This window comes from Falco punctatus (genome assembly GCF_963210335.1).
Source record: "Falco punctatus genome assembly, chromosome: 14".
In the NCBI taxonomy this organism is placed as follows: Eukaryota; Metazoa; Chordata; class Aves; order Falconiformes; family Falconidae; genus Falco; species Falco punctatus.
The window spans coordinates 18627935-18646067 of NC_137594.1; the positions used below are offsets into that span (position 1 = coordinate 18627935).

General features: G+C 39.7%; 1 protein-coding gene across 4 annotated transcripts in view; it reads left to right on the forward strand.

The window, feature by feature from the left end:
- Positions 1-18133, forward strand: part of FTO (FTO alpha-ketoglutarate dependent dioxygenase) — a 260515-nt gene that overhangs the window by 205637 nt on the left and 36745 nt on the right. Inside the window, exon 9 of one of the 4 annotated variants that reach the window (XM_080364732.1) lies at positions 3822-17030. The exons of the other annotated variants lie outside the window; for them this stretch is intronic. Within the exon in view, the coding sequence (XP_080220858.1) occupies positions 3822-3987 (166 nt within the window). The 3' untranslated portion in view covers positions 3988-17030. Of the gene's footprint in view, positions 1-3821; positions 17031-18133 lie in introns of those variants that run through there. 4 annotated transcript variants of the gene reach the window in all.

Below are 18133 nucleotides of genomic sequence, written 5' to 3' on the forward strand. Positions count from 1 at the left end.
AACAGACTCCCACTTGCATTTATTCTTATTGCATTTAGCAATTCAAAATGGAGCTCCCCAAGTCCCTGCAGAGCCCCTTCCCAGCTTAGGTGGGGCGCGGGACGTCAGTGTTATTACTTTCTATTAGATAAGGAAGGGACACACACTGGAGCATGTGGTGATTCAGATGATTTTTTATTACCGTTTAGCAGTGATGACAGAATGTCATAGTGAAATGACTTCAAAAGTCATTTTTCCCTCTGCCCTGGTTCCGCCGCCTTGTCCCTCGAGGGCACTTCCATTGTACAGTTATATTAATTCTGCTAACTTTCAGACTTCATTGCTGACAATAGGCCTTTTGGCTTTCTCAGACTATTACATTAAATTTCCCATCAAACCATGTCAGCCTCTGAGGTCAGAGATTCCAGGAGAAGCTTTAGATATTTTGCCTTTTGACTTCATGGGCAGGTATTTCTAAATTGCTTTTAGGTTGTTTTTTTCTAGTGTCAGAAATCATACCGAACCTCTCTGGAAATGCAGACAACTGCGTTCATCAGGTGAAGGATGGATGGGCTGAGGGGTGGCAGGGGTGTGTGTGGACACCCAAAGGCGTGTTGGCCGGAACGCTTCTGTCCTCCCTTGTGCCAACATCGAGGAGGATCACCCACCCCTGGCCCGGCTGCGTCTCTCAAGGCAGCAGAGCCTGACCGTGCGTTTCCCCCCATCGTTCTCGAAAGGTTCATCTTCCAAACAAAAGGCTTCCATTTTATCTCAGCGCACGGCTCACGTTAGCTAGGTTCGCTGCTCAGCAGTTTGTGCGGCGCCTTTGTGAAAAATAGGTGTAATGTTCTTTGGTTCGCGGTTAGGGAAACTGAGGCAGGGGGAGGTGGTTTCAGCAAGGGGGTGGAAGCCCAGGAGCACCGGGGGCTCTCCTTCATGGAGCCCTGCCAGCTCCACCAACGGTTCCCTGGAAAGCATTTCGAAGAATTGAAGTACAGTGGACTTAAAGATAACAAAACTTATTTACATAAAACATGGTTCATATAAGAGTCATCGAAATCCTAGATTGCACTATGTGACCATGAAATAGTTTTTAGATTATTGAGCAAGCTTTGCTGCTGAAGCGTTCTTTTTTTATACATTCATCAAGATTCTCAGCCTTCTCCAAATAACATATAAATTGTTTTAACTTGATGGATTTTTTTCTCCTTGGAATGATTTTACATTGGGGGGTGGAGGGGGGGTGGGGGGACATGTGTGTGGGGTGTCTATTTAAACCAGCCCTTGTCAAATAAGAATTTTCATTTATCACAGATTCACACCCAGCGCTGAAGTGGGGAAAATGTTATTTAAAAAAAAAAAAAGATGTTACTGCATGCAGAATATAATTAAGTAAAAAAATGCAACAAAATTATAGGGGAAAAAAACCACCAGGCTTTGCATGATAGAAACACATCAAGAAGGTAAGAGCTTGGGTGGCATAAGGAATTCAACAAAATTCACTATGTACAGCTGTCTTAGCCACTGTTTTGAATTTGTAATCACGGTTTTTGTATTTGGAAAACAGGAATTCTGCAGTGTATTCTTCCTTCCCCCCAAACTTTTCAAAAACAAGGCGGTGGAACGGTCTTCAGAGAAAAATATTTCACCCTGAAAATAACCGGTGCTCATTTTTCATGGTAATTTTAAAGGACCAAAATTAGAACCGTCTTAATTCTTAACTGAGAGTTACATCTGTACAGGGGAATGTCTGCACGTGTGTGTGGAATAATGGGCAGGTGGCAGGACTGGAGAAAGATGAGCTTAGAAAGGCAGTGTCGGTGTGTTACTACCTGCTTGCAGCCATAAGGCTAGGGAATCATTTGTGACACTCTGGGGACAATTTTGTCACCCTGACAGTAATGCTGTTATGCACCAACTTGACACACAGGAAGAATCCATAAAGACAGATAAGTAACTGTGAAAGTGGCTGGGGATCAGCCTGAGTGCTACCAATCACCTGCAGTGACAAATAGATAGTCATGAAGGATTGAAAATCCTGCCCAACACAGAGATATGTCAGTCCAAAGCTAGAATACTGCACGGTTACACGAAGGTTGTAGTAAAAATACACATAAGGCACGCGCACAGAAGAGCCCTCAGGCGTAAGTATGAGAAGGTTAACTTCAAAGTATATTAGTTCTTCTTTGTAGGATTTATTTTTTTTTTTTTTAGAAGAATACTTGGTGTTTTTCACAATAGGGCCAAATTCTTCTGTTAATTACATTTGACTGGGCCGATTCCTGTGATTTTAATTGCAATCAGTATAGGTTAACATCGACGTAATGAAAATAAGAACTTGGCCAATGGCATTTTCATGGGAGCCAATGGGTCCGTTCCTAGGTGTCATTTGTTTAGTAATTATTTTGTACCAATAGAGGTCCCCATCTGCAAATCAAATGAAGAAACTTGTGACTTAACAAATACATTCTGCTTTTAAAAATACTGTACTTCAGCTGTTGCACTCAACCATAGGTGCTAGAAGTTGGTACCGAACCCTTTGCTGTTTATTATGTTCAAGATTGTCTTAATTCCTACTGCAAGTGCATTTCTTTTTGTAAAAAACATAGTGACTTCCCGTTTTTAAAATAGCCTTTAGAAACTTAATGACACTTTCAGTGCTTCTTTTGTTTGTTTAGGACAAAGGGATGTCATCTAACCGTGAAGACTGCTTCTGAATTTGGTCGCTCTTCGTGACCTTCTTTTCGTTACTCATATTTGGTAATTTAAAGATTATTTCACAGGAAAGAAATAAGTTACAACAAAGGCAGATGATGTGCTTGGGGGTTTATTCTGTTTAGTTCATAATCTCTGCTTTTCCCCCTTTCTTCTCAGTCTGGCCTCTGGCTTTCACTTTTAAGACGCCATCCTTTGCAGGCAGCATCTGAAGTCATTTTGAACCCTGGAACAGAGAGCAGAAAGAACCGCCACTCTTACATTTCCTCACACCCCAGACTCTCAGGATTATTTTTTCCATAGTGGTTTGGGTTTGTTGGGGTTTTTTTCTTCTAAACTGAAAGTTCATTGTTGTGTCCTCAATTCCCTTCCACACCACCAGCCCCTGAATAACACCGGCAGCACGCTGGAACGGCAGCGCCAGTTCCCTTCCCTCCAACGCCGTGACCCAGCTGGGCGGCAGCGGGATGGGGCGGGCTCCTGCTCGGCCCCGGGTGCCAGGCCCAGCTCCCGTGCTGAACGCTTACATACGTCACATGCAAACCCTATCAAATTATTGAATTCATACTCTAGTGGTTCCATTTTTTTATTCTTTGCCTCTTTGGCATAGCGTTGGGCACAGGTTTTCTGGATGATTTGTGCTAGGTGGGACATGGTGGCCCCTCTGGCCTCCTCCCCACCTCACAGGCACCCTCTCCCTGCGCTGCTCTGGCATGAACATCTTTTCCTGAGGATGCCTTCCTCTGGAGGTCCTGAAGAAGATGAATTTGGGTTACCTCAGGAACCCATCCCAGTAATGACAAGCCACATAACGAGCTTTTGTGCGGTAAGGTACACTGGTCATCATCACCAGCACTTCAGAACTGTTTAGCAAATGTCTAGCTTGCTTCTCCAGTGCCGTGTCTTCTCTGAAGCACAGAGCAAACCCTAATAAATAGATTTTGAAACGTATTTTCTGCCTTGCCCCTCCCTGTCTCAGGTTCCTCATCACAGAATACTTTTCAGGCTTAAGTCAAAATATTTGTAGCCCCCAGGATGTTCCCCCTTACATTCCTGCACTGCTTTAGCCTTTTCTGTTGGTTTTGTTCTTTTTTTTTTTTTTTAATTTTGCCTATCCCTTGCGGTAGAGTCCCCGTTCCGACACGCCTTCCGTCACTCGCAGGTCTTCTGTTGATGTCTACCAGCCTGTGCAGGTGGGTTCTTTTCCTTGATCTGCTTCCTTCTCCTTGTCCAAGGCTATCACAGGCTTTACCTTTGTTGAGAATCATGTGTAGCCATTTTAGCCTAGTGTAAGGGTTGGGGTTTTTTCTGATTCTTTCTGATCGTTACAGCACTTTATGGAATACTTGTAGAACAGTTTTACATTAAAAAAAAGTCTCAGGAGAAAAACAGAGATATTTATAAATTTTGGTTAAATAAACATCAGTTTATCTCACAAGTGTTAAAGATTATGTCCTGTCCTCCAGTCATTAATTAACTTACATTTTTAGATTCTAAAATACCCTTCCTAATGTGTTTTCAGCTTCTACTTTAGGCAGGTGGGATTTGTGTTTCTGTTGCAATCTTGAACAGTAGAACCTTTTTAAAGCAGAGATTAAGGTACCTGTTTTATTCACATCAAAAAACTTATTTAATAAAGATGCAGCAATTACTGTGAAATTTTAATGAGAATTTTAAAAGTGGTGTCTTAACTCTTACCATTTTACAACATCTTGGCCGAGATAAAATTATTTGAGCTAATCGAAAATAAAGTCAAATCTTTTTTCACTAAAGAGTGCAATTTTTTCCAAAGCTAAAGCTTTCCATGGTAAATATCTCTGGATTATTAAAAGAAAAACTGTTTAATTTTCTATGACTTTGATCTCAAGTATAATAGTTCAGGTTTCTGATTATTTATAAACATTTCATTTTGTGTGATTTGAAATTGTTTTCTAGAACTGTTCTGTTTGTTCAGCTTCTTGGCAAAAATAGTATATCTTTGATGTATTTTGGACTTTGTAAGATAAAGCTGTGTAATGGCCTGTAGGAGTTAAATGAGTGTTGAATAAATTTATAGGAGATGTGGTCTCCCATAAGGGATGTTGACTATAGTGTGAATGTGAATGTCAGGCTCACCTGCCACAACTCCCATCAAGCTATATGGCACTATGAAGAATCCAGGTCAATATTTTACTGACTAAAACCCAAGTGTTTCAGCTCAGGTCTACAAATCAGTGAACATTGCAATCTGGAATTATTTTGGCATTATTTGATTAAAAAAAAATGCAATATATAAAAAAGCAATGGAAATTTGAAATCTTCCTCTGGCACAGAGATTTGCGTTTTCACTCAGCTTATGTGCAATATGCCATTGGCAAAGCAATTCTCTTCTATAGTCATTTGCTCTTGTTGGTTGAACTGAATGCTAATGGAGGAGCTTTTATCTCCTTCGAAACATATTAGTCGGAACCCAGAGAGCAAGAGGATACTGCCAAAAGGTGTCTTGCACTGGCAGCAAAACTTCTAGCTCTAGAGCCCATCTCTCCCATTTCCATTCTAATCTTGGCTCTGAGTTGGGGAAGGAAAATAAAGTTGTTTCCTGTCGCTGCTTAGAAACATTTTTTTTAAAGTTTGTTTCTATTTTCCTTCTCTTTTTGTAGTGCCTTTCCCCAGAAGGTACACAATGACTGCAATTCTTGTGTTTTGAATGGTGCTAAAGCAGTAGTTGCGCTTTACTGCCGCATGGATTTGCAAAGGGAATTGTAAGATTTTTTTTTATGTTTTTATACTTTCTTCCGTACGCTCATGAAAAAAAATCAAATGTAATAATTCAACATATTAGAAACATAATTTACTTTAGAAAACTGATAATGGGGTATCTGTGCTCACATTTCTTTAAACAATGTTCATTTTGCCTAGGTGTTCTGAATGTTTTCCATTTATGTGTCTGTGTCTTCCCCATGAAAAGAATTTTGAAGCTATGTTGACCTGTCCATGCTTGATGTATAACCTACGCATATATAAAATATGTGCGTGATATACAATATAAATATTGCTAATAATGAATGACCTATGTTTTTTAATGTATGCCGTCTTTGTGCACACTAGTGTAATTGAAACTTTTTAAAGACTTTAGGAGTTGTGTTCTTGAATTGATCTTAGTTAACCTTACAGATTTTGCTAGTAAATATATTTTGCATTCAAGACTTACCTTTCTTAGCCTGGGTGTTTGATGATGCAAAGCTAAAGCCATAGTCTGACTGAACCTGCTTCTGCATTCTGAAGTTCAGCAGTATTTTATAGCCTACAAAATCAGTATTTTGTTTAGCCAAGATTTTTTTTATTAATGGAGTATGAATGTCAGAAGGAATACCTCTTCAGATTGGACTGGAAATGAGTAGTGATGTGGTCACTTGTCATGAGGAGATTGAAAATGGTTGGGTTACATAATCTGAAATACAGTATGCATGATGATTACATCGTCTCCCTTTGATAACCATGATTATCATGCATTTTATTGGTGACTGCAAGCAAGGTTACTTCTCATTTTGTTGTATTTTCTTCCTTAAAAAAAAATGGTGTATCTTCTTTTCAGAGAAGGACCATGCTACTAAACTCATAGATCCAGTGCTTTGGCTGGTACACATTTTTCAGGCAAAGTGTAGATTGGGCTGTTGGGAAAAAAAGAGGGAAAAATTCCAGGAGAATTTCATCTTTTACTGACTTGGTCCCAATGAGTGAATGTGTACCGTGTTCCACTGACTGCCTTGCCACTGTGTGAATGTGTGTCATTTTGCTGTCGCTTTTGAGGTAACTACAAAATCTAAATGGAAAAAAAATTTAGACTCTCACTCCCCGAAAAGGCAATGTATTAGTAATTTTGTGGCAGGAGACTTACAAGGCTAGATAGTTTTCCATAACACTCCAGATTTTTCTCTTTACACAGGAGGAAATAATACCTTGAGCTGTTATTCATCTGCCACAAAGCTCAGTGCCCAAATTTCTAACTGGGCATTTTGCTTTGGGGTCCTCCCAAAGAAAGGGAAGAAGCATAATTGGGATCGGGAAAATCTGGATTATATTTACTTCTAAAGTTTTGATAGTTCAAGCTGCTGCATCAACCATCTTATTAAACGTTTTTGGATAGACACCTCAGATGGTAATTTCTTAGTTGGGTAGGCCGATACTCATTGTCCATGGAAATGAGCTATGTGTATTTATATGTATATGTCACGAAAGTATGAATGGGGTCACAAGTGGCAAACAAAGCAGATTTTTTGTCAAAACAGCTAATTTGATATGTCTGTTATTGTAGGCCTTGGTACTAGTCCATGATTAGTAAAGTAGTTATCTGTGGAAAGTTTCTATTAAGAATGCCCGTGGAGAGCCAGTACTTGTGTTATATCTGGGTGTGACACTGCAGTAAGCCAGGTGTTCCTGCATCAGGATCATAGCTAGTGTAGAATATTTTTTCATCTCACACAAATACAGACACATGCAGAGGAGGAAGGGTAAGGATCCATCTGGCTGAGTGTCCCTCTCCAGCAGTTACCACGAGCAGATGTGTAGAGAAGAGCAATGTAGGGCAGTTATGGTATTGATTCTATTGTTTATGATATTTATTCCTGCAAATATCCTCCTTAATAATTGTACAGTCACTCTGTTCTTTCCTACAAATCTTCAGCTTGGTACGTCATGTACTGCACTTCTCACTAGACTATTAGTCCAAGGGAGGCTTCTGCTCTTAGAATTGTGTAAGTGTAGGTATGGGGATGGGTGTGTGTGTGTCTGTGTGTGCAAACGTGGCCCTTATCGTGAGATGGTGTGGAAATTCTCTGAGAAGCATTGGGGAGCATTAGATAAGGAGGGGAATGGGCATTTCTGGAGTTGGGCCAGCTGTCTGAAAGCCCTGGTTACATTTACAGTAGAGTCATCTTTTAGTAAATTAATTGCTGGAAAGAAAGGGGCTCTTGCAACTACCAGTCACAAGAGGTTGAGTCTTCACTTTAAAAACTTAACATTTTAAAGCCCCCTTGTTTATGATACCAGCAAAAACCCCAGGAACATCTGCTGGGACACATCTGTGGTCCTTTCAGTGGACCCCAACGGGAAATGCTTTGGGCTGCCTTGCCTTACGTAGGTACCCGAAAGGGCAAAGTCCCTCTCCGTTCTTTAGGAGTGATGCTATTGAGTGTCAGTGTCATACCTAAGCTGAGACCATATAATTTGTCCAAGGGGAGGGCATGGAAAGAAAACTGCCTCTGTGAGTGTTTATGGTTAGAGAGACCCACAGTCTTTCCAACAGGGTAGAACTTGGGGTGGCTGAAAATTCAAGAAAAGTACTTTCCACTGAATAAGCGGTGTGGACACAAGGAATTGTTTCCCAGGAATTATTAATAGAATTGAAGTAATGAGACACCACGCATATGCTTCTGCAGAGAAGCCCTGGGCTGTGCACAAAAGGAGGAAAGTCACAGTGTTTCTCGGAGGGCTCACAAAGGTCAAACCCTCAATTACAAACTGAATAGATTGTAAATAATACACTCAGGTCACAGACATATCTCTTTTCCTATGATTAATTATGCAAATCTGGTGTTCTGTCTCAGGTCAGGTCTATGACCATGTAGGGTGTTCCTTTTTTATGGAAAATTTCTGTGTTCTCCTCCATCCTCCCAGAAGAAGAAGCTACTAGTAGAGTTTCAAAACTTCCAAACCGCATTTCTTGCTAATTTATTTCAAGCAAAATGCATTTTATGGGCTTATCTACTAATTCTTTTGATTAAAACACAAGCAAAACTCAACCAACTTGAACAGGTTGAATGCCACATCTGTGCAGAAGATATCAGCACACTTATTTATGGCTCAAAGAAACAGAGTCTAAATTAAAGCAGCTATTGCTGCAGAGTGGATAAGCGGCCATTATGAATTATCCTTAATTATAGCGATTTCCTAAACTAATAAACCTGCTAAATCTTTATTGCAAAGGTTAGTTTACACAGTGCATATAAAATCCGCATGTGCTACGCATCAACCACCAGCTGTCTGACAGTGTGTTGCTATTGCAGTGAGTGTTCACATAAATTTTATGTTGGTTATATTAACAGTCAGTCCATATCACTACCCACAGATGCCAGTAGACATAAAAATTGCTCTCCAGTGAGCCTAAATATCCCTAGAAGCTAGTTGTGTCTAATGTTCCATGTAGTATTTGTACGTGAAAGCAGCAGATTGAAAAGTTATTTACAGATGAATATTTCAATCCAGTTAGTTCATATTGGCCTACTTAGGCTTCTTTGCTGGTTTATTTGTATGCTAAATAATTCACTAAAGGTTCTTGTTTACTTTCAAAAGTAGTTTCTATGAAATGCAAACAACAGAACCAACTTTGGGTGCTCAAAAGGCTAAACAGCCCTGTTTTAAATGCAGGTCAGAGCTACAGACAGCATCTTGCAGATGGGCTGTCACTCACAGTTTTTCCCTTTTCGTTGCTGGGTTTTTAAAGAATTTACTGAGATCTGATGTTTCCATATAAATTTTTGGCAAGGGTGGTTTATTTTTTCTTAATCTGTCCTTTTTCACGGACAATGTGAAGTCCTTCGGGGTCTTCCCATTAAGCAGACAGTGCTGGCAGTGTGCAGCACGTTGTGGGCTGTTAGATGGATTCTTGACAGTGCACAGGACTAGCAGGTGCAGGAGAGATGTGATTCCTCCTGCTGTAGGACATAAATGTGTTTTTGTACGAGCATCTATGGTACAACGCTTGCATACCATTTGTTGTATACTTCGGTTTCTTGGTTAATCAGGGCACTGGACAAATCCAGCCACTGTCTGTTCGTTTACTGAGATCCGGGAGCTTCGGAACACTCCTAATGCGGCACTGTCTAGATCACAGAGTTCATCCGTGTGCTAACTTTTTATTTTATAATATTGATTTTATCATTTTTACTGTTTGTAGTAGGAGTTGCTTTATTGATATTTACTCAACCCCTCTTTGTGCAAACGCTGTAGAATACTTTGTTGCAAGTATTGACATACATCTGCTGGTTGCTTCACCACCATCAGCTTATTTCACCCAAATGGTATTCAGATGCTGTAATTGTTTCTTGCTATTGATTTTAGATTGGGTTTATAACATGCTTCAGAAGACCATAGCATACATGCTGTGTCCGGCTAGAGTTTCAGTTCAACCTTTTTAACAAGAATACAAATCCCACATATTAAAATTGCCAGAGCGTAATATTTCCAGTCTAGATTTGCTTTGCAAAGGTCTCTCAAGCAAGATTGAGACCAGTCAGTTCTTGAGACATCATGAAGGAGTATCTTAATGCTTCCTAAAGAATAGTTGGCTATTTTTGCAGGCTTTCTGAGCTATTAAGGAATATTCTGGCATAAATACTAGGGATGCTATGCTGACAGTGGTGACCTGTTTTTGTACAAGTCTGTAGTTGCTCAGGCTTAGGTTCACAAAGACGTTGAAAAGCCAGTTATTTCATTCCCTGCACGTCCTACCATTTGTAAAACAAGGACTTTTGGGCAACTTTCATCTTCAGCACTTGCTAGAGATGGGTGTATAGTGCTGAATACCTTCTGCAAGTGCTTATCTTTAAAGAATGAGTGACTTCACTTGGTTTATGCTTGTCCTATTCAGTCTTTCCACAGAAGTTTCGATTAATAAGTTAACCTGTCAAAGTGCCGTGGAGGCACATGCTTTTAGCAGCATCCCCCAGAGAATGAAAAGCCTGAATATAAAATTAAAATACTTACAGTAGGAAATACCCAAGGATGAAGTAGAAGCCTATGGTATTACCTAGTAAAATTGACCAGTAGACCATGTATATTGACTGTTATCAATTAGATATATAAATAGATCTATTTTTATTTTTTTTAGCCAACAGCAGTAGACCATAATCTTTATCTTCAGTTTACATATCATTAGGAATCCTAACATAACCCTCCAAAGAATCAGAGTAAAGTAGGTGCTATAAAGTATAGAAAAATTTCTTCTCTTGTGCCACTAAAATGTGAGCTAACTGCCAAATTTTTACTTATTTGACCAGTGGTGCACGTTGCACAGCAAATACTGTGTTACCAAGCTTGTTATAGCATTAGATATCCACAGAAGATATATTTTTTGAAGATCTGAATCATAGTTTTTGAAATTAATTTGCATGCTTATTTTTGAAAATGGAGTTGCATTCTGTTTAATAAAAGAAAGGTGATAAATTAAACACAATTAAATACAGAATCCCTAGGAAGGTCAGTGGGGGTTTGCACCAGAAGTGCTTGGACACTTTTAAAAATTTTACTTGCTTAAAAAAATTTTTTTAAAGTTAGAATATTTCATATACATGCAAGAGTGGATGTTTATGTGGAGGGCAACTTAATTCCATGAGGAATTAGTTTTCCTGAAAGGAGACGAGTTGGAACATTGTTGGCCTTAAAATACAAAACCTGGCTACATTTGCCAAAATGTCAGCAATCAAATTCAGTTCTCATGTGATCTCATCAAACAGAAAACTTGGCCCCACAGTGTAGGTTGTGAGTAAAGACAAATCAGCAGTACTTCGACAGGCAAAGAAAATAAAAGCCATTATGAAACGTTAGCGTACGTGTTGTGAGACGACAGTATTTTGGAGAAACTGTCCCGTTTGTCAGCGTTGCCCTGGTTGCCATAGAATACGTGTATTTAAGGAAATTTTTCCCTGTAATTTTTAGGTGAAAAAAAAAAAAAAAAACCTGAATCCATTCCAGCTCCTGTGTAGCACTAAGAAATGCAAGGTTTATGAAAGCAGTTAAATTACATGCTTTGTACTTTGATAAAAGACTTTAAAAGTTTTGCAAGTCTACTACACGTTTGGAATGTGGCGTTTTACAGTGCAGAAACTGTGACATCTTCAGACCGATCCCCAGCTCCCTGAGGACTTTCCTGAATCCAGGGGAGGTTTCCTCTGGGCGAGGAGCTCAGGACTGGGCTCCGCCATCGTCAGTTAATTGTGCAGAAATCCGGCAATGGGAACATTTGAAAGAAGCATATGAATGAAGGCAGACAGGCATCCTGCAACAGCTAATTCACCCACATAACATATCTTTGAACTGTCTAAGGCATACCAAACTGTTTACATGCTACCAACAAGAGTAAATACTCTGAACAGAAGGAAGAGACAGAGTTGCTGTGAATAAAGAAAAAGATTACAAGACAGCCCATCTGCTCGAGAATACCTGTCACCTCCCATTACAAGCCGGAGGCAGCCCTACCTCGTAGCAACGAGAGAGACCAGTTTATTATTCAAACAGGAGAGAGGAAGGAGCTAACTTAGACCCCCACTTTCCATCTGACGCAGTGTCAAAACATCAGTTTCGGGGAATCTTGTGGACAGAATAGCGAGGCTAAGGTGAGTCTGAACACTAACAAGAAAATAGCTAAAGGAATCTGCAGCTTCCGCAGAGCTGTGGCCATCCTTGCCAACGGCCGTGAGATGGACTGAGCTCTGGCTGTCGGGTGTAGACCAGAATTCTGCCAAGGAAAGTGCTACTGGCAGCGGGGACGAGGAATGTATTAATAGCCACAGCAATTTTATTATCCTTAAGAATCCTGGTGATAGTCATTTAAAAGACAACCCCCGGGTTGTCATTGTGCTGTAAGGCTGACAAAGGCACTTCTAGCTTATATTAAGCCCCCTCATTTTCTTTTCTCTTTGGAACATCTGTTGTTTATACATATATATTACATAGTAGGTATTGGAATACCATTTGTCTTTGGCAACCTTGTTTATGCCTTACAGCCAGGTCAAGTTTCACTCCCTCCGTTAACATCTTGAAGGCTGGGTAGAGTGGTCACCGTCAGTTTTCACTGCTCTTATAATGTTTTTGGTTTACCTAGTATCCCTTGGAGGACAGACAAATTGGGTGCATATGTGTAGCAGGCCATCTTGACATTGATTTTTGAAGGTTCATTAGATAAATGCTGACATCATAGATTGATGTCTCTTTAAAACAGTGCCTAGCACAGAACCATTGGGGGAATCAAAAATATCGACTTACCATGTTTGTGCAGAAGGCCCACTGGAGATCTCCTGCATTAATGGGTCCATCAATTTAGGTGTTCTTTAATTATTCTAATTGTACACCTTGCAGCTGGAAACTGACTTTGTTAGGACTTCTGGCTAGGTAGTCGCACCCTTCACAGAGAAGAAACAGCAGTGGATAACAGTGACTTTTGTCTACTTTGTCATCACATCTGGAATTGTTCAGTAATTTTTTATTATTTTTTTTTCTTTAATATGGGCTGATTTGCCTCTGTGACGTGATGGTAAAAATGAGTAGGGATGCAGAGGCCAAGAAGCTATGTGGTACTTTAGAGAAATACATGCTGGTAAAATAAAGTTGATGGTTTTGTTCCTGTTTAACCCCTCACCCTGGTATCATCAATAGATTGAAGACATCATTTGTATCTGCAAGTGTTTGTTTAATTAAGACCTCCTAAAAATCTTTGCTATTGATTCATTCCATTATCTTATTGATTAACTGCACTGGATCATGTACTTGCTCTTTAGTGGAAGGCAACAGTTTCAGCCTGCTGTCATTTACCCACAGATGTGAACAGTAAGCAATGTTCAGCATCCATGTCTGCCAAAGTGTCTTGTGTTTTAATGAAGTACTGGCTGCAATTCCCTGTATTACATGAGAAAAGCCAGTTGTCTCCTGCTGGTGGTGTGACCAAGCATAAAGGTTTTCTTCCAGTTATTCATAAAGCAGCTGCTTACCAGGGAATGTTAGCAAGTTGTGCTTTGCATTTCTATGTTAAAATCTAGAGGTTTGAGTCAGAGCAGCAAATTAACACAGATGACCTGCATATTTCATTTCCACGCTTTTGGATTTTGGTTTTTTTCCATACTGGAAAATAATCTAAACCAGGATTATTTTTTTTATAATATGATGTCATATTTGTACCTTGCAGCTTCACCTTGTGAAATTTGCTGCATGACCTAGTATTAATATACGTGTCTATCTGATAAAGCATCTCACCATTGTGTCTCTGAAGATTTTTTTTCTCAGGAAAATAATTCAGTAACAACATTCTGACTGCTCAAGAATTGGACTGTCGGGCTACATTTGTGAAGCTGCATGTGCCCTTGTTTTCAGTGCTTTGTCATCTTTTTGGTAGAGAAAAGACCCTTCCTTATAGCAGTGTGATAGCAGTGTGGCACGTAGTGCCTTATTTTACAGTTCGAGAAATCAGTGTCCGTGTTGGAAGTGGGAATCTGACAACCCAGACCTGCGGGGACCAGCTGCTACGAGGTCACACAGTGTAATGTCCCCGTCTGCTTGCCCACCCCTAGGTAGGCTGAGCGCTGGTTTTAGAAATCTGCTCTCAGATTTGTCGGGGCTACCAGTAGTAGCAAGAAGGAGGTGGTGACTGACAGGAAAATTACGGGTAAGTTTAAAGCAAAGGAAAAAACCTAGCTTGGCATTTTCTCCTTCTGTCCTGACATTTGAGTGACAATCCAGATTGGTCCAGAGCTACAGCCAATATTTCAGTGGAAAATTTTAAAACATTATGCATGCCATATTAAAGTGTTTCATAGGAAATAGGGCATATATTCTTTATTTTCACATGCAGTTCTTTCTTGACATTTCCAATATACTATATGTGCTGTGGGTGGTCTCCTGGTGGATGCCAGTGGGTTCTTTGTTGCCATTGCAAAGGGAGGGCTCAGAACCTACCCACCCCCCACCCACCCCACCCCCCGTGACAAAATCACTACTTTTTTCCTACTTTTTTTTGTAGAAAATGAAAACTTCTCCACTTGGGCTGTTTTAAAATTCTCACTCAGTTGAGACTTTTGTGTTTAGTTAAGTTTATATATCTGCTGGCATGCTTTGTTAATTTAAGCCAAACCCTCAACTTTACCTTGGCAGAGACATTGATTTTGTTGGGTTCCCTGCACCCTGTTAAATGAGCTAGTACCAAAACAACATCCAAAGGACAAATGACTGCATTCTGGTTACTTTTCAGGGTCTTTGATGGTGGTGGTAAGTCCTGACTCAGCCTTTATGATACCTTAGCGTGACAATTTTGAATGCCTCAGGTTATTTGTAACTGCATAAATGCTGAAACTAAATCACAAAGAGAAAGTTCTTTCAAGTTCTTGTTCTTTAAGCCACCTCTGAGAACATATCCTACAAATATTTTTTTCCAGAATCCATTTATGTACAAATAGTAGACTCTCCTGTTTGCTATCATAAGTAATTGTAATGTTTATGATATTGTAATACGTATCATATATGAGAAGTTGCTAGCCAAATTCTGGAATTGTGCAGGACAGGCTGGACAGGACTGCCTTGCTGCAGGTATCACCTTTGCTTCACTTCTGGTCCAAAATCAGTAATTTCTGGTGTTTAACACAAATGACTGCATTACTTTGGGGTTGCTTTGTGGGAGATCCTGGGAATCTCTGTGGTGGCTGGTAATATCCTGGAAGGGTTTGTCTCGGAACAGACCTAGAGCTGAATTTAGCGTTTGGTGGGGAATTGGAGCAGGAACATCAGTATTTGCCTGGTGGGGCCATAGAAGACTGAGTGGCTGAGGTGGCAAGCTGCTGTGGGGTTTAGCAGCAGGCTGGGGAGGTGAGACTGGGTGAGACCAGTTCCTTAGTTTGATAGGGCTCTCTTAATTACACTCTTGGCATCTATGTGATATTCTTTCTGTGCCATGTCTGGCTTGGATTTTTTGCTTAGCTTCAGCTTCCTCCCTCTCTCAGGTTCTAAGCACTTACTGTGATTAGAGAACAAGCAAATACTCAGCCAGAATGGGTTGTGTCCAGTTCTTTACCAGTAATTAAAATGATGGGAGAAACACTCCGTGTGTCCCTTCTTATTTCATCTACAGATCGGCTGATGGGACCCACTATTGTAAATTACAGTGCAGTGCAGTAAATTCACGCTGGATAGTCATCCCTTAGATGGCTTTAGATGAACTGCCCTTGGGTATGGGTGAGGCATGGCCATATAGGGTTGGTCACCTTGCTGAGGTCCTGGTTTACTTGGTAAGATCAAAGACATTTACTCTACGCTACTCACTGTTAGCCAAACCGCTCCTTGCATCCCGGCTAGCTCAGGGATCCTCAGAGGAGCGCGATCTCACCTTTGGATTGTGAGTTAGGCTTTAGTAAGTTTGTATTCACAGAAGTGAAGAACAATACGGTTTCAGCATGTTTCTGGGTTTGTTTCTTGCTGTTCTAAAATCCAATTACTTTGTCATCTTAAGTAACTTACCTGTATCTCTGCAGGAAAAATGTAGATAGTAGTAAGTGATACTGATGTAAAGGGCAGATGAGGGTCTCAGGAAAAATGTCAACATTTGGGATATTTTCTATAAAGACAAAAAGCCAAATTCTTTTAAAATAATTTACTGTAACCTTCAATTCAAAAGGCACTTTAGCTCAGGCTAGTGACAGTATGTTGTGTTCCCCAAACATATATGAGTTTTGAGAAGTCTTTTGGATACATTTAGCTGAAATTTCCAAATGGAAGTTACTTGTTTTGAATATGTTAAAATGATAATTTTTTTTTTACAATTTGGAAATGTCTTTCCAAAATACCTTTGAACTGTTTAATAAATTAAAGCTGACCTTTTCCACCAACTTTTATGGTTTCAAGAAATTAGGATTTTCTGGGGAAAACATGTTTCATTGAAAAGATCCCAGCTAAATCTATTGAAGATTTATTATTTATCATGGACCAAATCTTGCTTTCTGTACCTGCATAAATAGTTAATGAAAGTGCTTCCAAGCATAAAGCATGAACTATTTGGACCAATGTTATAAAGTGCTTTGAGCTGGGAGAAATAGAAGCTGGAACATGGAAGTTACATTATAAGCAGAGTTATTTTTGTTCTGTAGAAAAACTTTTAATTGTCAAAGACTTTAAAAAGAAAGTCCTTTTCTTCCCCTTCTGAATTGTACAAGCGTTAACTTCCACACACATTACTAATATTTTATTGCACTTGTCAAAAACTCGATGCTGTTGTTTTGATTACTGAGATACAGGCGGAGATCAATTGAACAATTAAAGCCTCCAAATAAAATCTCATGAATTGTCAAACTGAGCGTGAGCTCCCAGTGGAAAGGACTTATTTTTGAAGTTAAAATTTTGATGTGTAATATGTTTACCAGTTTACAGCTTTGCTGACTGGAATATAAGAAAGTATCTCACAAAGCATGACATCTTGGTCTTTTATGAACGGTGGACTTACTACATTCATATAACAGATACCTGAACTCATGTATCATTATGAAACATCAATTAAAATAGGTTATTTTAGAAGAAAATAATGCTTCTAATTGCTGAAACTGGCACAAGCGAGGTCTACATTAAAAAGCAATGGTAATCCAATATTTGGGGGAAAAAATGTATAGTGTTAATCTTGCTGGCATATTAATATAATTTCTCCAAAGATTTGCTGTTTACCTTTTGGGATGAATTAATTCTGAACATGCTTCCTACATAATACTGAACATTGTATCAAAGTGAACACAAGTCTTCTCTGAACAAGAACAGCAGAATAAAACTGTATACGTTAATATGAGGCACGGCGAACTGCAAGTATGTTTGGCAAAAGTAAATAAAGCCTCATGAAACTTTCTTGTTATTTATATACAAGACAGCTTTCTCAATGGGTGGGGACCACTGACTGTAAATGTAATTAAGCAAAATGTGTCTAAAAGCCTAAGTACTTGGGAAGTAGTCCTGTGCTGGGCCCTTGGTTGCAGTCAGTATATTAGCAGCTTCCAGGTTAATTTTCACGTGGAATATTGCAGAACAGAACTATCCTAAAATAAATACCTCATATCCACCCATTCCTTGACTTCCTCTAGAATCTGTATAGTTCAAGTGCAAACTCAAACTGTCCTTGTATCTAGCATGTTAGCCAAAAAATGACATAGAAAACTTTTCTGCAAATAAGGTCATCAGAATTTTCACTGATGTGGGTAGTTTTTTGTTATTTGCTTCTGTTTCCTTATACTGTTGGTGAACTTGGTCTTCCAGCAGAGAGTTTGGTAGGTCATTCCACACCGATGAGGAAAAAAGTGCACAACAGGAAAATTTAAAAGTAAATAAACAAAAAAACCTCTGTGGAATTTCTGCTCCGTAAAACATTGTCTTGTGAAGATTTCTTTTTACCTTCTGGTTTTTGCCCTCCGTCTGAGCCCAGGTGCGTGCCCATTAGGATTTCTTGGAGGCAGTAGCAGGCTAAAACAGTTCCTGCTGTGGTTGCTCGTGCTGACTTGTTGATTCTGTGCCTTTTTGTCCTACAGACAGCAGTGTAGATTTTTCTGTGTCTTTGGCCAGGGCTACCCCAGCAGCCTTCTGTAAATGGGAGATACTCTGGAACAAGGATCCAAAGGTGTGGAAATGCATGTTGGTGTTCACTCACCCCAAAGGCTGGGCTGTCTGTGTT